Source organism: Tubulanus polymorphus, chromosome 5, assembly GCF_964204645.1.
Source record: "Tubulanus polymorphus chromosome 5, tnTubPoly1.2, whole genome shotgun sequence".
In the NCBI taxonomy this organism is placed as follows: Eukaryota; Metazoa; Nemertea; class Palaeonemertea; order Tubulaniformes; family Tubulanidae; genus Tubulanus; species Tubulanus polymorphus.
Window position 1 is genome coordinate 3,859,740 of NC_134029.1, and position 22,646 is coordinate 3,882,385.

Here is a 22,646-nt window from a genome sequence, read left to right on the forward strand (position 1 = left end):
TTCTTGGTGTTGTGCTCCATCTGAAGAAATATGAAAAAATAAATGCATAATATTTCGGTAAATGAATATTTATCGTTTCAGCTTCGTTATTGTTTTGTTATGATCCTCCCGTGAAAGTTGGACGCGATGGTCGTCCTCGAAAACACTACATCATTTCTCACGGCCACACCTACGAACACATGCTGTCAACTTTAATACAAGAAGTAATTAGGATAACCGTAATAATAATCAGTTCATTTGGCCGTAAGATGGCGAATCCGACTCATTCTACACTGACGACAGCATTTGTTGAATATTCGAGTAACTTGAATAATCGTTTCGAATGGATATTTTACTTTCAGGTATCAATACAGCCTTCAGAATGGCACCTCAATGCCCTCGTCCCGCAAGCGTGGTCATCGTTCATGGACCGAATGTTTGCGGCCAGATTAGCGGTAAGAGAAAAACCGTGTAAAATAATCGAACATTCCAGATTGAAGCAATTTAACTAATTATGATAGACAAAGGAAAACGATGAGTTGTTAACCTGGCATCAAGTGAATAAATGTTAAGACAGGTAGTGCTTTGTAGGTTAACCAGATTTCATTCTATTTTCATTACTCATTTACCTGATGAAGCCGAAGAACATGATATATACACTAGCAGTGAAAGCTCATATTTCAATTATATTCTGGATAGATTTTCTGTGAAACTTTCAAATATTTGATACGTATGAAATTCGTTCAGAGATATAAATGACAATTTTCCATACATTTCCAAGAATAAACTCAACGTGAAATGTAATTGCAGGCGTATTTGAGCGAATTAGAAACTCAGCTTCAACACGGAGAATACGTCACTGCTGAACATATCGAAAGAAAAAAAGGCTGCGGTTGGTTATGGTGGGTGATCCATAAACTGTGGTTTCTTCGTTCATATAATAAATGCTTTAAGGGCCTAACTGTAACGCAACATCAAATACCGCGTATCTATTGTGCCGCTCTATTGTGTCCCGCTGTAGAGAAGAAATATCAAATGTTTCTTCATCAACGCGTGCTTCCTGTTCTTGACCTGAGTTATCGAGGCAATATTTACCGCTCACGCTCGCCTTTCGCGGCCTGTGACATTTCGAAAAAAAATGATCCAGACACCCTTCACCTCATATTTCAGGATTCGGGACAAGACAGCTGATTTACTGAGAAATGCTGCCAAGTACGTAATGATATAGTTATAGTAATAATGGCACGTTAGTTTCCGTCGACAAGTGACACAGTCTGATTCATTTGAAGAAAAAACCCGCAATACGAAGTAGTCCTCTTTTTTTAGTTTTATTTCGTATCGTGGGTTTTTTCTCTTCACTGTTATGTTAGTTGATCGAAATTGAAATGAAAAATTGAAATCATCAGAAAAAGGTTTGTTCGAATAAAATGTTAGTGCCGTGTTTCAGGGGTAACCCGTCTGTTCAGGCGAACTCTCTATTAGCCCTGGCCGGATTAGCAGTAGCGGTTAACCGGTATGTAACCAATCAAGACCCTGACGTCATTGCGATGGCAGAAGATTCTACAGAACATTTAAAAATCGGTCACTGGACGTTGACAGTCGTCGAGACCATATTCCGTGTCCTCGATCACACTTATAAACCGAAAACAAATATTTTCCAATGGGGTCAGTCGGTACGTATGGTTCATATTTTGAGCAAATATTTATAATCTTTTCGCGAGTTTTCGTGCTAAGAAATCATAATTTTCCGCAGCTATCAATTTATTTATCCATTCATTATTCCATGTTATGTAACATTTTTTTTGGAATTTTGATCCTATTTCCTTGATATTACTCAATGTTGGCAATGTTCCATTCCTCTGTATCAATCATTTACGATGTTATTGGACGTGAAGGTCCGTCCGGCTTGTTGACCTTTGGATGGTTATGACGTCACTGAAGCCGCTCGCCTAAAATCTCCTCGTTTTAGATTCATGTACGTTCAGGGATTAATTTGCGATGAAACAACCAAGACGAATAGTAGTTACAAAATAATTCTTCCAAAAAAAAGAGAAGTCGATTAATCCCGTACTGCGAGAAGCTTTTAGTTAAAGTTGTTTGTGATTCCAAATTCGATTAAGATCTGCTTCTCAGGAAATTACTTTCTAGTCATATACCAGTTTTTTCGCATAAACCGTATTCGCCTGTATTATAAGTCGAAGTTATGCCGGTAGTTAGTCATACGCGCATGAAATTACTACCGCTGTAACCTAGTTGCGTGTCATCGTCATATCAAGGTCAAGGACGATTATCGCAGCGTCACCGATCTATCTTAACGATTGCGATACGAGACAGAATCCAATGTCATCTTTTATTTTCTAGCATCGCTCTGAGATCTGTGTCACGCATTTTGACCGAAGCGGCGTTTTATTCACTATATTCGCTTTTCCTGTTGCATGCATAATTAGGTTCACTTGTGCGGATGCCTCAGGAATATCTGATTCCTATACGAGGTCGGAATACCGTTGATATGATGAACTTGACCACTCCATGTTAGAAGGATTGTAATTTTTGTACGGTATGACGTCAACGCTGGATATCTTCTTTGCTACATTAAAGCCTTAAAGCTAATTTCTCAAATTCTTTGTATGGCGGACGAAAATCGTGCTGCATGAAAATTTTAAAGATTTATCTAGTTGAGTTGCCTAAATATCTCAAATTGGAAGACCGACAATTATAGTTCATAGTTAGTTGAAAATGAACTTATTTCGAACGAATTGGCATAAACTATTCCTGATATCTAATTAACTTTCTTATTAATGTTGATATTTGCAGAGGATACAAACATATTATACCCAATAGGGTATGCACCGTTTGTTAGATATCAAGTAGCTGGAAGTCGAAATGCTTCGACTGTTTTTCAACACATAGTCAGATATACAGAAGTTTGTCTTCGCCAACGCCCAAGCGACTTATACATCTTTCACGAATGTATCTCTTCAGTTTCTTATTCCAACGAGTAACGTGTTCCATCTCTAGGCACCGCGTGGTATGAACGACTGAAGTTTGTCGACGAGTAAAAGATTAATGATTCATCTCTGGGGATGTTGTTTGGAAATGTTAGCTATATTTAGTGCGTCCGCTGGTGATAAGCACAGTTGATATTTTGTCAATTTTCTTCTCGTTTTTTTTTCGATGATGTTCGCGTTTTGCTGCAGCCGCTGTAGCTCGGTTGTGCGTCATGAAGATTTATGCCTCGGAATTTGATAATTAAAATTGTCAAACAAGTCAGGCCCTATAAAATGGATCCTTCTACTCGAAAGACACGTCGGGGAGCTTGAATATCTGGTCGCGGTTGGACCATTAGGTCAGGTGTCGATGCTGACAAGTATTACAGGCGTTCAGAAGGATGTCATTTTCATTCTCCATCTCTTCGAGTTTACGGTTGAAAATTGGCGTTTTGCGACGCTTTTGTCGTGTGGATCGCTTCCAAACGACTAGTTTACACTCAGTTGATCGTTATTTATTCGTTCCCGTAGGTCTTTCCGCCAAATTCCGAATCCATTCCGAGCCAAGAAACGTTCTAAGTAATAAATTAATGCGGCCAATTAGCGACAATAAACGTAGGTTAGGAACAGGTCACGAATAACGGTAGCGTTTGAGACATCGTCGTTGATTGGCTATTCAGTATGACTCGTAAGTTTCGAAATTCAAAACCGACTGTTTTCGGTTGTTTTGGTGGTTGTAGATTGTATTCAACCCGAAAAGTTTTCTTGAGTTTATTCAATAAACGTCTAGCTAAAGGAAACTTTTTGGCCTTTATTCTTCATTCTTAGTACAGGATTTTTATTACATCATGATAACATAGCTTCAATTCATAAACTAAGGACATGTATTGTGACACACATCGTGTGCGCGGGAGTGCCGCGGAATTCCTCGGTGGGACTAATAAACAACTCATTGTTTCGAGTACTGATTTAGTACTTCATGCTGTCGCCATAAACATACACGTTAACAAAAAATAATTACACGACCGCCACGTTGGAGGTACCTATTGGTATGCCACAATTATTCCGAGGATCACATACCTCTTTCCATCGTAACCGTCGATAAAAGCCACTTCCCGACGTGTTGTTATAGAAGGAACACGACGACTCGTTGATGAGCGTGGCAACTGTATTATTTACAGGGAGATTTTCTGGGAATTTTGCGACGGGTCCTTCGTTTCAGGGTCGTATTTAAAACCGATGTCGAGAGAGTACGTCAGCACCGGTGAGATATAGTCTGTTACGTATTACGTAGATCTCAAATCATGTCAACCATGAGAAGATAGTTCTAAGATTATCCCTGCTGAGACCCAATTATTAATGCGAAATCTGTAGCTGACAGTTACTCTTTAGGAAATCATGACACAAAAGCCCTGCCTGTGATAAACTATTCAGTGAGGTAAAATGTTACTTTCGACGTTACCACCCGAGGTATTAATCGTGCTTAATGGGTGCGGTTAATTAAACTGACTGAGTTTAAGCCGTTTAATCTGTATTATCTGTAACCACTCGTGGGCGTTAATGAGGATCAAAATATACCTTTTTCTGTATATACTAACTAAAAAAAACGATATTGCCGCACAGCAAAGTCTTGAATCCACTCTACAGGTCTGGTACAATATTCGGTTAGAAAACGAGCTTGTGATATGAGTCGCATCCTAATGATAGCCCTCTCCATAACACTGGCTAACTCTTCGGTACTCAATCAGGTGTAAGAAAGTCATTGCGCCCCATGAAGTTATAGCCAGCATTTTCTTTGGTGGCTTCTTTTTCTAAGGTGCCACCTACCCTACTGCACCTTGGAATGTGGATTTGTAGAGTTGTGGCGGCAGACATGGCCAAACCAAGTGAGTTTACGGCGCTCATGACTGTTGCCAGGGAGGTAACTTTCTCCTGCAACTTTTTCCTGCCAAAGCAATATTTTTTCCGTTTTGCTTACAAAATATCGATACATAGAATAATTGCGTATAACTTACACATACGAATAGAATCGTGACGTTGTATTACAGTAAACGGTGTCAGAAGCCAGTTCCCATATCGAGGAAGCCGCTCGATCTAATCCTCGCTGAATAGACATAGAACTGGTTCAGCAGCGAATAATCGCCGGTGCGTGTAATGGCTAAGTGACACGTTTTAAGTGGCTTTTCGATGCAGAAACTTGTCGATGAATCGGCACGTCTTACCATTTAATGCAATCAGAACCATCGTCGCTTTAGGGTAATTAGTCTTATATTGGAACGCCGCAAGAAGACATCCTCTAAATGGGAGGTATTCTGTTTTAAAACCGATGCTCGTCTGATGCTCTGTGTGTATCACCTGTTTCTATGGTAAATCGGTCGGAAGTCTTTTGCGCAGTTTGTCAAAGTCTTGAAAATCGTATGAACCGGATTGCTATCGCTGTGCGTTCATTATAGCTCCAAGCGATAGATTCCCTAATTTGCGAGCGTCAATGATTCTGAGTTGGACTGTTTCGATTATTCGGTATCAATCTAATTTAACGGTTATTACGTTTCGTTCTTCTTGGGATGAGAATGAAGTTAAAGTTATATTAGGTTTTGAAGTGTATGTAAATAGGGAATGTTCAGCATTTAAAGGTGGTATCAGTTCCACGCATCGCGATGTTGTACCAGTTCTGTTATATCAAAATGCCACACGTAAAGCCTCTACCGAAATTTATCGGTACGGATGTTCAGCCGTCTGGTGGGAAGGAACTCGGGAGTTCGGCAGACATCTGAAATGAATGTCGCATTACGGAGCGAAACGCCGTGAGAATTCATGTGACAGTTCTGATGAAATCTCGTCGCTGCGACGACAACCGACGCATACGCAATGCGACGTCGCTTAATCGTGAAAACTTAAAAAACATTTTTTCGCCGCTTTCAAAATACCAAAACCGATCATCGAAAAGCTATGCCACATTTCCAGGCGATAATCCGTCTTTCAATATCCGTTATCGCATTAAATATTCACTCGCTAGTGCATCTAAAAACCCTCATTCGCGCTGGAGTGGTAATTAATGCATTTTAAGAGACACGTATTTCGTGATTCGATCGAGTACTAACTGCTCTTCTCGTGATAGCTAAATGGCATGTTCAGAATAATACCGTTCATGTCAGTTTTATGCACTGATTTGAATCGTTTAGAAACATAACACTAAGTTATACGAAAGACGCACTGCCAGATATTGCGATATTAATCGTGTAATGTTACTCTTGCTTGCGAAAGAAGTTAACCTGAAATCATTTGCTTTTGAATTATCTATGTCTTGATTTGTGCAGTTATAGCGCGAAAAAGCCGAGGTATTCCCATTTCGTTTACTTGACGCGAACGTCAGTATTTCATCTCAAATTGGCGCCAAGTTTCAGGGGTTTGTTGGTGCATTAACGGAACTCGCGTCGGAAGTTTGGCGTCTTTAACCAGCTACGACTGTACGACTGACACATTCCTGACTTTCTCTTCCATTAATCAACTATCATTATATTATATTACATCCTTATTCATTGAGCGTGTCTTTGAAACGTGCGTGTTTATGTCACGATAGTAGCAGAATAGCGTGTACCGTTTAGATTTATGTGACGATGCCATTAACCGATAAAAGTGCAATTGATCCTTTTAGATCCGTGTATTATTTATTAAGTTCAGGTTGCCTTAACATTCGAACCTAACGAAAATTTGAGACCATTTATTCTCATTGCACGCTTTAGGTTGTTTGATTTACTTGCTATTTAGTTGCAAAACTGCGTCTATGAAACCTTTGTTTTTAGTTCTGGATTCAATTCGTAAAAACATTCAATGAATCTAATATTTACACTGTTTTCCCAATGTTTCTATTTCGTGTCCGGGATGTTTGAAAGCAACGGCCGGATTTTCTATTGTTTGCACTCTATAAGTTCAAACAGGTCGACGTACGCTGACCAAAATGAACGGAAAACCGCGTAATCTATAAACGTCACTCGGTCACTGGTATCTCATCTGTTTAATGGATCAGGATTATCTGGTGACAGTTATATCAGAGATTGAGTACTATGGTGATGTGGCGCGGTGTTGCAGCCTCTGCATTTATTTAAACGCCTCTTCTGATTTAAATCGCCGACTGAAATTCAATTTATATGCGGTTAATCGTTAGTGGTGGTTTAGCTAATGGCGACGAACGACCTTCACTGCGCGGTACACCTAACCTAACTCGTGACGTTTTCTCCCCCCCCCCCCCGCGGTTGGGAACGATGTCTCGAATATCGACGAGCTAAAACATTTTTTCCACCTTGACGCTAATAGCGTTGTAAATTTTTTAAGTAGTGACGATATTTTATATCCTTTCGCGGAAACGGAAGTCACCGCGATTCACACGGCATCGGTCGAATCAGTATTCGCGATTAAAGTGGCTTCACGATTCATATCTCTCAATTACCCATCCCATTATAGTTCGCCCGATACGCACCAAATCCTGTGAAGTTTTTTTTGGTAAAAACTTCCTATCCGTACCGTACTCTCTTAACTTATTCGATATTGAGATTTATTTCTGGTCTCCGAAAGAAATTTCTAATGAATGAAGCGCGGTGCGGTGTGAATAGCTGGTGGTAAGAGGTATCATCTGACACATTATAGATCATATTGATAGGATCGCATATCGGTCGTTACGGCTGTATCCTGCGGGACCGGTATAGTGTATACCTGTACGCTATAACCCCCGATAAATCAGCCGACCAGGCGGCAAGTTACAGATCATCATCATCAGGGCTCCACCTCCTTCACGAATTCGAATTCAAATCGTTCTGGTGGCGACGACAGTTGCGTTAGACGGAAGTCGTTATTTAAACGTTCTGCGTCGATTCGGTGAATCTAATGTAATCTAATCTAATGCCATCCGAACAAGTTTAGACGGTTGTTACGGGTTCGTTTAACTCGAAATTAGTAAAATTAAACTAGTTTTTAATTCACAACTGACGAATCGGACCGGATGTTTTCTTTTGCGCCCGAGTAATATATAACACCGCCTCGTCGCATCTCTTTCCAGCATCTCTGGATTAAATTCGGCTTCTCTTCGGGCAATATATATATCTCATGATATATGAGGCTAAATAAAGATCTCTTTTTTGTTTGCTGTCGATGAAGAAACCCCTCCAATCCTGGCTAACGTGCCTAGACGTTATCATACGACACTTGCTGCCAAATTAATCAATGGTGACATTTCATGAAAATAGACGCATCTAGAAATACGACTTACGAATCAAAGTGTTATTCAAGTCGGATGCACTGGGGATAATTAACTAATCGATTTGACAGCCTTGACATACTTACTTTATCCTGTAAATCGTATATGGCTTCCGTTTTCGAAATTGATAGAAGAATCTCACGTATTTCGCCCACACACCAAAACTCAAACTGACTTGCCGAATATATATGTGAAAAAATAAATCGATTGTAATTGTATCGTTAACAGAATATCGAACTATTTAATAATATAACATACGAATTAATACTTCATAATTGACGGTTATTTTGTATATGTACAGCAGTAGAACTGATATAATGCGTAACGACAATATTGTTAGTTCACAGCCGTTATCGGTTGATGACGTCATGAGATTGTCCGACTTATGAACGAAAAAACACCGCGTTTTTGTGGTGATTTACATATTAAAATTTACAGTTTACAGCAACCGCACGAAGGGACTATAGAATCAGATAACAGCAGATATATTTATACATAATATATATAACGCTTTCGATATTATGATACACTTTCACTCCAAACGATATTCATATTCTATGGATAGCGCATGCTTTGGATATGTACATATTGAGGATTATTGTACATTACAATTTAGCCCGGAGTTCTTATACCAGGCTTTAAGTTATGCCATATACCTAGTGTAGCCGATAACATGAATGCAAGTAACCCTTTAAAAACCTACGGACTTACGGTCCTAGTTTTCCTTGTCTGAACTTAAAAAAGGCAACATTTTTTTCTTGTTAATGTACAGCAGCCTAGTCATTGCTGAAGCGGACGGGCTATGACGTTGAAATTGTTAGCCTGGTACCGGGTGGTGGCCGTGCCCGATTCGTATTTCGATTCGCATCGGAATGTTCTTTGCAACGTGCGCAAAAACCGCTTATCGCATGTGATATAAATGAAGAAATTCGCCGCGAACGACGAAATCTCGAGCACGTTGGCGAGCAGTTTAAAATGGCTGAATATCTTCGATTTCGGGTCGCCGAACATGTGTTCAGCGATACCGCGGAATGCGAATATGATGGGAATGTTGCCGATAAGGAATACGAAGACTGTGCCGATAAGCGTCCACGTGAGCTTGTTCTGTTGCTTGGTACGGCGTTGCTCGGTCGGGCTCGGTTGTTGGTTGATGATTGGCAGTTTAATCGTGCATTGCGTCCACATGGCGTTTATCAGCAGCGAATTCAACACGGACAACGAGAACACCGGTATAATTTTCACCAGCAGCGCTTTGACCCACGAAAAAATCTCGAAATAAATACTGTCGCCATACGAGGAAAGCTTCTTCACGTTACACAAAGCGATCGTGTATTTGAAAAAGTACGGCACGTTGAAACCCGTGGCTAATATACAACAAGCCGACAACAGTTTGGGAAAATGAAACGAATAGGATTTGTATTTGATCGGATGACAGACGAACAAAAATCGATCGACCGTCATGGCGACGGTTATCCATACGCTGGCAGTCGACGAAATGTTCGATATGGGCAAGTATATGTATATCTCGTAGAATCGTCTGGCGTATCCGACGTCATCGTACACGTGACAAAAGCGACACCTGGAGAACCCGATCGGAATCACGAATATCATGGTGATCAAATCGACGACGGCTAGGGCTGTGAGGTACTTGTAAGACAAAGCGTGACTCGGCAAACGATTCAACACGACCAGATTTAATATATTACAAACAATCCCGATAATACAAATAGCCGGAATGATGAACACGTATCCGATGTGCTCCATTTCCGTGACCTGACTGACGCACAGGTCAATGTCAGGGTTCGAACCCTCGCCCGCACGGTAACTGGAATTGTTGGTTTGTTGCATGCTGTTGTTGGCAACCAAGCAAACTTACTGTCAAACTTTCATCCTGAAATGTAAAAATAAAAGACTTATATGATATACGTAAGCCCCTAGAGAAATTATAACTTTAGTGTCTTTCAAACTGAAAGGTCACATATCGCGCGAGAATTAGGTGTATTTGGATTGGAATCAGGTTTTACTCGGCGGGCGATATAAGTGGATGTTTAGACGTCGTTATCATACGTTTGGACCGAAATTTCGCTAATTGACTCGTTGCCATTCCCCACCACGCAGTACTTCAACGTTTACATATATATTTCGAATACTCGTTGGCGATTCTCTGAATGATCCCTGTAGTTGTTCTCATTTCCACAGGGCGTTTATCAGATAGTAATCTGAGGATGCGCCGACAATTTCACTACGCATCGTGTCGTTTTACACGTGAACATGATAAACACCCCGCCCTAAATTACGCTTACGTGTTCTTCGGTTTCTTTGTATGGAAGACAAGTTTCTGAGTCTCGAAATTAAAGAGAACTGAGCTATAATGAAGCTGTTCCAACTATGCACGAATTCTTTGAGAGTTCTTTGCAAACAAAGAAAGAAAACATTGCAAATCTAGAGACTGTACGAACGTCATTCGTGTATTGACCGCGGTGTTGACACTAATTGAATCGGAAACTATAAACCGGATAGGGCAACGCTAAAAACAATATAGACATATTGTTCCTAAGGGGCTCAGATACGTTCGAAAGATAATCATACAAGTCTCTTGATCGGCCACGCGATTTCGATTAGTTTTCCTCTTTTCTTCTGTTTATTCGTTCCCGGCGTGTACGTTGGGTCATAAATGTTGCTCATTAATACGAAGTCACTTGACGTGTTTCTGTGAGCTAATTACCTTGTAATTAAGGGGAGCCTTGTTCACGTGTTCCCGGCATTGGACATCACATTACTTCCTTTAGCCACGAAAAATTCAGGACCCAAATCCAAATTACGTGGTCTTTCGTATAATGGAAGTTGTATGATAGAATATAATGAAGAAAATTGTCAGTGTCGCGACGCTAAGATGTCATGTGTTGTGTCATCACCACTGGGAAAGACACAGCTTCTATACTAGTAGGATTGCTCAACACTTGAACGCATTTTACCGCGCATGTATCCGATATTATCTCATTATCTCTTGACGACATCGGAGGCTTGGAAGAAAAATTCAAAGGGGAATTTATAACTCTATATACTTCAGCTTATAATTGATGCATAATCGTTCTTTTACTTGACGCGTTTAGCGTGTAAAATATGTGTTATATTTATGATCGTTGAAATCCCTCGCGCCACTGCAACCGAGTTATCCGTCATAAATATAATATACTGGGTATATTGGACGTGAAGATAAGCTTTTGATAAATCGCCGACGCCTCGCTGTTTTTAAGAGTTACCATATTTTGACAGTACGATTACTCTATTCGCCCGCAAGTGTTTCGCAAACAGCGTCGTCCTGCACAGTTCTAACCGCGCGTACTGGTCGGGATCTGGCTACGGTTGCTGACAAAGAAAAGCTTGTTAAAGGTCGTGGTAAACGAAACTTTCGCGGAAAACCTCTCGTTACAATTCGACCTTCGGTATATCTATCAATACGTCTTTCACCTGAACAGGTTTCTAACAAAAGCTTTTTTTACGATCCGAAACGTAGCAATTTCTACCGTTACAGAAATGTATGTGTTTTTAGGGGAATCGAACGAGCCGTTGAAACGAAGATTTTTACTACGGTTTTCGTTCACCTTTTCGATGTCGGCTATCAATTAACTATCTAACGATGTAGTGCCTTTATCATCACGCTCTGATTCGTCAATTTGATTGCTGTTTTGATTTCTCACCGTTTCCGCTGTCGAAATTGAATCCTTTCGGTACATTTGATACTGTAATTCTCACGCTACGAAGCCTACGATAGACCTTGACTGTTACCTAGTTTATTAGATGAATTATAATGACGAAGTTTAGTCGACTCATTAAGACTGATTCAGTAAGTACATGTATATGGCCTAGATAGGTTTTTAGACGTCATAAATGTCAACCGAGGGCGGAAATCTGCCTTGCATTGGCCGTTATATATGAGAAAGAGAATTTAATCACGTTAAATGCACATACCCCAGGCATTAGTCCTTGGTGCTATTTATAAATGTACCATTTGACAAGTTGTCATATATATTCATATCACCATCGTTTCTACGTTATGTACAACTATTATATTATTATGAAAATGTAATGTTATTGCTAAAAAGCTCGCCCAATTCTCTTGAGGTCATTGATCTATTATTTCTCTTATATCGATGTTGCTCGCGTGTCCGATCCAAATATATCGTATACCAATTTACTGTGTCTTTTTAGATACGCTCAAGTCAATATAGAAATAATCCCCGACACAACGATAATGACTTTGTATCTACAAATGTAATTTGTTGCCTGGAATACTAATGACGGGTGATGCATCTAGATTCATGTGCGACTGTTGTGGGATAAATGGTTTGCCTTGACCTAAATGAACTAAATCCTTACCTTGATAGACACCGCGGTATTATATCAAATACGGAAAGTAACAGTTAATTAACCATCTGGATTCTGTCGTAGTCACATACGTAATCTCCCGTACCTCACGGGTGTAAAAGATCAAAGTCACACCGGCGAAAAAAAACCCGGCTATTAGCAAATACTGTGGTGAATTATGCCAACTACTTGAGGCGAATAGTTATTTCGTATACGGGAAAAAGTTGCGGCGGAACCTAAACAGACTCAAAGCATTGAGGTGTTTTGCCTGGCTACATGAGTTCAAAAGAACAGCAAAACGCCAAAAAGATGCATCATGATATTCAACCATGCCACGAATTGGAGAGGCATTTGTCAGTACCAGTAATGGACTCTGTGTCACGGGCAATATTCGTCGACTGAATATTTGCCTTCCTGCGGCCATTTTGAAGGCCATCCTCACTCTCCTGCTGTTTTATTTTTTTTTTGCGAACGGTGTAGTTTATCGCGGTACTCATTCGGTCGTAAAAGTAGCGTTTTGTGTCGTTAAATCTCGGTTAATTGCTGAACCTTTTTAATGATCGATTGTGGTCGTATGAATGCGACTGTTATGAAAGGAAGCGCTGTCATTGATTTACGATTAGGTGTGTCGTCGATGATTTATTCCGCTATTGGTTACGAGACAATGTCTGTCGGTTCAACGCCGATAAACTATACTCTTCCTTTCCCTTGAAATCATTTTTTCTGGCATCCCTTAATTAATGAAGGGCGTAATGGAAATTGGGGTTTCCCTCCACAGCCCATGACCCGGGACTGAGGGACCACTATCATTTGAATGTTGTAAAATGAACCCCGTGCTTGTATTACTTTTTGTGTACGCGTTCGTTTGACCATTAACTCAGGGAAAAGATCATTCTCCTTCTTTGTTGACTTAAAACCTTCGCTACATAGCAGATGATTCTGAAGTCATGTCCAATGCCAATCACCCGCGTACATTCATCTTGCATCAACAAAGAAAACATTTCTATCGCAAAAAAAAACTTTCCCCGGGTTGCAGCCGACGGAAGAGTCAGATATTGCATTTTGCTGTCATTTGAAACGTTTCTCATGTGTGCCGTTTGTCGTGACCGGCTGCGATTATGGCCGCCCGAATGTTCCTCCGACATTTCACATCACAGCGGCGTATTAGTGTCGGTCGCGGTAGTCGTTGTAAGTGATTTATCGGAATCGAAACGATCGGCCCCGAACGCGCGCCGGTTACATTTCGTATAAATAATTGAGACGTCGGATGCAACGAAAGATCGTCTAATTTCGCTAATAATAGCCACAAGGCCACATGATGTATCCCGTACCACACTTGATCGACTTCTGTCACGGTCGCCGGCGTTATTGGTACTTTATAGCCCAGCTCGTAGGTGATTATCGGCGATAAGCCGTTTCTTCTGGCATGAAATCGTACCCGCGGGAAAATTTATCGTGACGGCCCGATTCGGTTGATATTGTTTAGACATTCAACGGATGAAATATGCCGATCATAACTAGACAAGTACCGTTATATACCACTTACATCTGATTGAATTGTCATCGGTACATTTCGAAATTGGTTTCAGAATTCAAGAATTACTCCTAACTTGAATGTAATGAAGGATTAGATAAAATCTTAAAATCTGTTTTATTGAGGAATACAAATGAAGGCAAAATGGAATTAGATACTATTCGAAAAAAGAATCCCACGCAGTTTTGAAAAATGGACCGAGTCGAAACGTCACTGAAACGAATTGCATACAGTCTCTAGCTTGTCTCTAGGAACACATATTAATACTATTCATCACGAGATGATGACGTAATGTGGTTTGATAGACATAAAGCCACCTCTGGTGTTGAATTATTGACGAATTGAGAAACGGTTTTTTGTTCCTAACGAAGCTTTGTTTTGCCCGTTGAAGTAGAAAATAGTTGATTACTGCGCAGTAAATGTGACAGATTGATTCGATTAATGACGGAAATGGCTGGATATTACTGCACGGTCACCAGCACCCGAGTTGCGGATATCCGCAGTTTCTATTTGATTTGCTAAAATCTATCGTCTATACTCGTTCGGGTCATTCATCGCCTCGCAGTAATGGTACGTTGAAGTGGACGACGTCAGTTGCTTTGATTATGAATTTTAAAATATTTAAATTCCCGAGACGCCTAGTGTTAACGATGATTCTGAAATGTTAAGGCTAAAAAAATTGTTTCTCATTTCTGCTGAGCTTTGAAATTTACCCGGGCAAGCGCGTATCTGTAGATATAAATCGTGACCCGGCAGCTAATAGAAATGAACAAATTACAAATTTGATCGTAGATTACAAATTGACCCGGCCGATTTTGAGTAACAAGGCATGGTTTATTTTTCGCTTTATTTTGGCCCAGTCTGTGTCCCGGGACTGAAAGTTGTGCTTCCTTGGTATTGATTGGCTTATTGGCTGTTGGCCAAAGGGCGGCACTAGATAATCAAGCCGCACCGAAAATCTCTTTCATGTCTCCCGTCGCAAAAATGTTGACGAGCAACTTTGCATTCGCGCATCCTTCATTTTCTGAAATTTGGGATCATATTCGCGATTTGAATCTCTGTTCCCGGCGGTGTTGCTGATCTGTTGGTCTTGTTAACTCTGATTGTGCTTTGTAATTGTATTGAATCCGGAGGCATAGATAGCGGGATCGAATTGTGGAAATATGCAATCAAAGAGACACATATCCCCACACGTAATGTTATTGTTTGTCGTGCGTCTATAGATCGTACATTCCATATTAAACGAAGGATGTAAAATATCGCTGTAGCCTTGACGACAAGTAAGATGCTGGCGTCATTGTCGTGACATGTCAAAACATGTCACTTTGCTTTAAATCGGATTGAAGTTTTATGCATTCAGGGATGTTTTCTTATTTCAATCGTAACCTGCCCGCCATAACCGTCCTAACCTTGAAGCCAGATTTGTTTTGCCTTCAGTGAGAAAGCGGGATACAACCTCCTGCCTTCGATAAACTATTCATCTTCAAGCTGCTTCTGGATGAAAGAGTGACTGCTGACATCTTTACGCCTCATTGATGGAAGCTCATTCCTGATATGCCCTTAGCAAGCAATTTCTCTTTTGAGAAGGTTTCTTGCCATTGTCTTTGCCGTATTTTAGTTTTCCAAAAGATTTACTCTTCAGCTTGCCAGGTATCTGTTATGTACCCAGTAACATCTATCAACACTAATCATTATTATGAGGGCGTAATGGAGCTAGGAGCCAAACTAGAGCGACTTGATCTGATCTCGTTGGTGCGACGGCAGTCATTCCATCTTAAGAGACAAACTCACTCAGCGCTGACACAATCGGAACTCCGGTCTCCATCAATTTCGTTGCAGAAAACTGTTGTTCCGATCGCAGACAGATGATAGATAATAGCATCGCGTAAAACATTTACTGGAATAAAAAACCACCGTGTCCGTTCAACGGGTTCAGCTAGACGGAGAAAAAAGTTTTGAAAGTTTAGTGAACTTTCCAAACATTGGAGATAGTTTGTATAACGCGTTTGGTTACATTACCCTGACTCTATATTCCAGCGGAAATTTCCTCGTTCTGTGCGTCGTCGATAGTTGGAAATAACTGAAGGTGAAATTGAATTAGCCACACGTGACACTAGGATTGATCCAATCAGCGTAATAGCGTCAACCAACCTTAAGGCGAATATGTTACACGGATCGAAATCGTAGCTTAAATTCAAGGTTGTTTATAAGCTTGTTTTAGCGAAAAATTAAGTACCTGGACTTGTTAAATTGTGGCGTTTTTGACAACAGAGCCGATGGCAATGTTATGCGAAGGCCGGTTAGCTCAGTTGGTTAGAGCGTCGTGCTAATAACGCGAATGTCATGGGTTCGAGCCCCATACTGGCCATTGTGGTGCAACTTTTATAAACGACAAAATTAATCTTTTTGCTATGGACCTAAACACTTTTCATTTGTGTCTTTCTGGCCGTATCAAATAAGTTCTAGGCTACAAAAGCAAGGCTACTGTAGTTTCTAAATATTGTTGACAAAGATTTGATGACGATGTTGTGGTTCGTTTCCCGTGTCGGTTATGCCATGCACTCTAGACGAAGAGAACGTTTTAAAGTCCATGGTTACACGCTGAACGATTACTGACGTCCGACTGACAAAGTATAAGTACCGTGAAAACAGAGCTGTCGACAAGGCAAACATCATATATAGAGGCTGTTTATCTTACAGATATTACCGAGTACCAATTTCTCCAGCTGCTGTCCAATATCTGGCGCAGGTGCTGGTTCATTCGATCCTAGGATTATATTGATGCTGATTGAAATATACCGTCTGGTTATATTTCAGTCAGTTTGATACCGTATTTATTCTGGCAAACTGATATCGTAGGTTATTACCGATGTAATGATTACCATACTATTAGATGAACGACATATTCGGTGATTTTCCTGAGCTTTACTAAGACAGTCATTTCGGTTTCATAGGTTTCTTATAAAACAGTTTATGGTAGTTCTATTAGTAAAGAGTTGTATAGTGTTCATATAACCTGGTGTCAAATGAAAACAAATAATACTTAGTTCCCTAGTTTTGACTGCTAAGTTCTTCGCGTGAACCCAAATCTCAAATTGGTCATTTTTCTAGTCCGGTTTTTTTTTCAATATCCTGGATTTAGACGTCACGTTAAGCCGCAATACGCGTTTTCCGGTTGACATTCAGGTGTGGTAAACATTGATATAAACGTTGACATTATAAATTGATTCCTGGAAATTCTGTGTCGACATAGAACCAGGAGGAAGGCCTGTCGTGGGACCTTTGGAAATGTCATCATCGGGATACTATCGCGCAAAGTGACTACGAAGAACGCACCTGTACGAACAGCACTCCGAAACCACAATATATATAAATTTAGCCAACATATTTAAATTCTTATTTGATTTGTTAGTTTGAATATGTTTTCAATTTATCGATTTGGTGATCTTCTTTTAACGAATGTAAAATATATCTCGTTAGAAACGTCAACAGATTGTTCTTGAATATTGTGGCTGTTTTGCATACGCCTCAATCATACATCGCGACGACAAGTCTCAATTGATTTCAATCGTTATAGTTAAATCATCTGTGACTACGACTTCAATTTTACACTTCTATGAAACAGAGTTGAGATGAGATTTTGTGGTAGCGACGGAGGTGGTTTATACTTCATTAGTTATTTTCCTATCCCGTGATTAATGCGTCGCCATTTTGTGTGTTGTTACATGATTTTGCTAAGACCCGTCTCGACATGTGTCGATAAATGAGGAAACGGCTCGACTAATGAGCATCCGGGTAAGATATTGGTAATGCGCTTATACCACAGACGAGAGGTCCTCTCGATTTTTAGATAAACACCTTCGACGTGGCATTTAAGAAATTCATTTACGCTGCTATTGAAAAAATAAGCTACTCTAGAATAGTGGCTGTTCGTCTGACGAACTCTAATATAGATGAAAGTAGTTATTGTCGCTTGACAGGGCTGTGTCTGCATGGACTTGAGTGCTGATTGGCCGCCGTATCTTTTTTTCCGCTATGAGCTTCGAATTTGTCGCGTTCAATTCAACAAGAACTATTTTCATTTTCGATGTATCAGAAATTTTCTCGCTCTCGTCCGGATAGAATACGGGCAAGTGTCGTTTTACGAACCATTAGAACGTGATGAGTCAAGGTCAACCGCATTGCATTTTGATCACGTGTAAGTATGCCACGTGATGCCGTTCACGTTCGAAAGGGTCTAATGATATAAACCGATGCTAATCGCTGTAAACAATGACCATTTCGTATGGAACTGACACCGCAGGCTGATGGATATCCATTCTTTAATTGAATGGACGTCGTAATTCTCTGTGAATTACTAACTATAGACTTCTAGTGAGATGCCCTCAATACCATCTAACCAGTCGGCCATTGAAATATAAACCTTACGCAAATTACAAATATCTTGAATCTAGATGTAAGATTTTTGTCTTGACTATGTAGTATCTTTTGATTTAAGCCCATTTTTGAACGTGTGTCACCACTATGCGTAACCGGAGCTTAATGTTTCAGCTTAGTATTCGGAATCAAGCTGCCGTGGTCAACAGTGCGTCACAGAGTTTGACCTCTGGAGGGGTATTCAGCTAATTCTGTGAATTGGCGGATATTTAGATGTTCCGTGAATGGCGAACACATCGATAACCTGGGTGTTAGTTGTCTGACTCTCCTATGACCTGTCAGTAAACTCTCCCATCTCTTACGTTGTCAAAGGAACGCGAATTTAGCACTTGTTCGTAGTAATTGAAAATGTGAAGTTGGGTTCACATGCTATCGACGTTCAGTGGAAGGAAGGGACTGGCCAAATGAAGCACTGGGTTATTTATCGACTAGCAGTTACATGGGTGAAAAACTGGGATTCGACCCCGATTAGTATGACGTCAACGGCGTTATATATGTTAGATTTAGTAAGTTCACTAGGGGTCGTAAGGTAATTCGTCGCGAATGAGGACACTGAATGTCAAATCCGCGACAAAAATCGTCGAAAAATAAAGGAATTTACTCAGAACTCTGAATTTTCGGTTTTTCACTAAAAACCAATTTTAAGGAATGCCTATTACGAGATACGATGTTAATATGACGCATATAGCTATTGTACGCATAACTGCATAGGTGACAAGTGAGGCTTTACTGAGCAGAACTGTGAAGTTTGTGGCTCATAATTACGAAAAAGAAGAAAAAAAAACTGCCTCGGCGATACGACGTCGGGTAAACACTGTTGGTTGGAAGGAAAACTCAAGTCGTTGTGCGTGTTCGCGGTTCATGGATTCTTTGATTTACCCACACGTTTTATCGAATTAAGCGCGCGTATTTTTTCTGATTCGGTCTGTGTCGTCTTTCAGCGGCGGTTATAACTTATCAGCACTCGGTGACAGTGACAAGCAGCCGTATATCGTGCGGTTTCACGAGGCTTCGCGTTGAGCTGTTGACATTTAGCGCATAACGCCACCCAACCCCTCCCCCTAATGAGTGGGATGAATTCTACTATTTCTTTGCGATCGTTGATTATCCATCGATGTAATGAAGTTATACAGTCATAATTTGAAAATTCGCCTTCAGTCGATGAGACAAATGCGCCGATATAGCCAAAACTAAGCCCTACGCCATGAAAAACAAAATTGCACTGCGCGACTTATCGGCTCTGAAAAATGTCGTACGCGGAGTTACATTTGGTATTAAAAATCACACAATTTCTGTGGTAAATTGGATCGGTTATTTACTTTGTATCTGTAGGTGGTCAAATCTTATTTTAGCGATCAAACGGACTCGGGAATTCAGTATGGCGTTTGAACCGGTGGCATTCGCATCAAAACCGCAGTGCTCCGCATTCCACTCGCACCGATCATTTCCCGAAAAAAATTTGTAAATCAGTGACGAGTGTTAGATCGGTCCATTTTGTCGTCACGAATTGACACGCGATCGAGAAGACATTTCACGTCGGTTCAATTTATTAAAATCACATCCATCAAAAAGAGACGTCAACCGGAAAATCAGAGATTCGGGGATTCACTTCATAACTACGACTGCGACTACGATTTGAGAGTAGTTTATACTCTCTTTATGAGCTCTTCCCAAGAATATCAAAATACTCTCAGAGAATCAGAATAACTGCTAGTTTATTTTGAAATCTGGTAATCTGGTGTTCAAATCGCTGCCTTTGGATGCGCCCTCGATACATTCCCGGCGGTATTAAAAAATCGGGTCTCAAGGTCGTAATGTGGCCGTGAATGTTTAAAAAAAAACCTAGAAATCTGTTGTTGGTCGCAGTCTGTGGCAAACTTTAGTTCCACGCTAGTATTGTGTCTAGTATAGGACTATCATTCATCGCGCTTTGAGACAGGTGCAAATTCAATTACGCGTCTCATATGAATTTATCGCAAAACATATATTCATTTTTTGAAGCGCTTCTCGTTATATGTGTCATCAGTATCGTCCACATATTACTCGTACACATTGTGCTTTATTTGAGAAGTCGTTTGTCTTGTCTCGTAACTGACGGTGTATTTTTTACTGATATCGAGAGATTCGATTTGCTAGTCGACTTCAATGCTAGACTGATGAATAACCAAACGCGAGACAGTCCGCTGGTTCTTTTTAGTGGGGTATCACTCACAACATCAATGGACACTCCTTCATACATGAGCTGTGTTCATACTACGCGATTTAGAACATTTTAGATTTAGTCCATACCAATTAAGACTGACCAAAAAGACCGATCCGTACTAAGCTTCAGAACGAACCATTTCTATGTGTGTGAATAGAAACCCTGCTTTGCTTGCTAGTCTTAAGTCAAGCTGGAGCAGCGATAACAGAAACGTGTGGGAACAAACGGGGTTGATTTGGTCCATTTTAAAATGGTCCGTTCCGGGTAGATAAGAATTAACAATAGTCAGTCTTCACATAAGAAGGATTTCGTATTTTATATACATACTTGATACTGATAGCAGGTGAATACTGATTGTTTGTTAATACCCTTTTACAGAGATTTTTTTCACGCTATTCGGTTCCAGTTTTGACAATCATTCGCTGTTTAATTTTTCAGAAATTAGATTATCTCCCGCAGATTCAACGGCGGCCAACATTCTCAAGCGATATTAATCGATGTATTCACACCGACGCCCACACGATTTACAAATTGTGTTATTCAATATTCTCTTCTTCCCAGTGCGCGGAACTTACTGTTATTATTTTCTGCATGCGTCAATCAATGATTCAATGCAGATTTCTCAGCCAACCCGTGATTCCTTTTTTTCGTGTCGACGAGCAACTCGGATACTCTTTTAATCAATTTCGGTTTTACTCGAATCCACCGCGCGCACTCGATTCCATCCACTCGAGTCTACACTTTATTTCTGCAGATACATCTGGAGGGGATGATAATCTGGATAATGATCTGAAAGTATATGCCACCTGAACTCCACACCTTACGATGCTCATTATTTTAATGTATGTTCGTCAAACAGTTTTCCCCTCTTTGACTTTGACTAACGACCGATCTTCTTCGTGACCTATAATTCTAGACCTTGAAAATATCGACGAGTGTGAATAGATACTTTTTCAACTTCGAAGTTTATGATACGCTTCCATCGCCATTAAACTATCGCTGATAGAATTTCTTTCATAGTTATAAAATAAAAACACGCGTGAGCACGTGAAACTATTGCTGTCTTTTCACCGTTTATAAACACAGCAGTAGTGCTCCGTCTGCGGAGGAGAGGCTCGACAACGCAATTAGTCTGCTACGGTTTTCTTTTTTCGAATAAGTTCTGATTGAATGTTTTTCTTCTATGCGCTGCGAAGGTGACTTTTCTCATCACTTCTTCGGAACTAGTTCTACACGAATTACGCCATCCTGTCAACAGGACGTGCTCCATCCTCTAGTGATCCATAAGACCTTGGCTTCTGTTGTCTTATTTTCAAGATAGAAATTGGGTTGCTTTGTATTGACGATAGGCTCCAACAATAATCTACCCCGCAACGTTGCTTATATTCATCCTTCTCGTTCAATAGAAAGACTGGTAAAATACGTGTGGAACGCTTCCTGTGTTAACGTGACACTAGCTAAATCTCACAAACCATCCATTATGTCCGTGTGAACCATTTGATTGAACCACGGACTGAGTCCGCGATTTAACCGGAAAAGCTACCACTTCATCATTTCAGCGTTGCTATGGTGTTAGATATGCCTGCGAAAAAAGTAGGGTCCAAAGGGTCCAAATAGGTTAACTGACAGAGATGATTTGAAATACCATTGAAGTTACCATTGGAAATACCATACGTTTCAACCATAGGAGCTCTTGAACTGCACCGGGTTCATAGAGACTGCCATTTCTGACAGATGATGGTCGAACGCGGCCTTTACGGGTCTCATCGTATCAGCCTCGCGTTCCTGACCTCTTTCGCAGGTCCAAACTTGACTAATTGCCAAACGATGTTAGCTCATGCGCAAAAGTCTGATATCCATTTGTAAGGATTGAGGTCCTCGGCTTTT

The 22,646-nt window shown here is 40.5% G+C and overlaps 1 protein-coding gene and 1 non-coding gene across 2 annotated transcripts in view; both read left to right on the forward strand.

Annotated features, from left to right (window-relative positions):
• The window catches only part of LOC141905372 (focadhesin-like), a 107,340-nt gene that overhangs the window by 74,207 nt on the left and 10,487 nt on the right, over window positions 1-22,646 (forward strand). The window contains exons 20-24 of the mRNA XM_074794216.1: window positions 82-203; window positions 342-434; window positions 790-881; window positions 1,150-1,191; window positions 1,427-1,652. Coding sequence (XP_074650317.1) covers window positions 82-203; window positions 342-434; window positions 790-881; window positions 1,150-1,191; window positions 1,427-1,652 — 575 coding nt within the window. The remainder of the gene's footprint in view (window positions 1-81; window positions 204-341; window positions 435-789; window positions 882-1,149; window positions 1,192-1,426; window positions 1,653-22,646) is intronic.
• On the forward strand, window positions 16,414-16,487 carry Trnai-aau (transfer RNA isoleucine (anticodon AAU)). The gene has a single exon. It is a non-coding gene; the product is annotated as a tRNA-Ile (tRNA).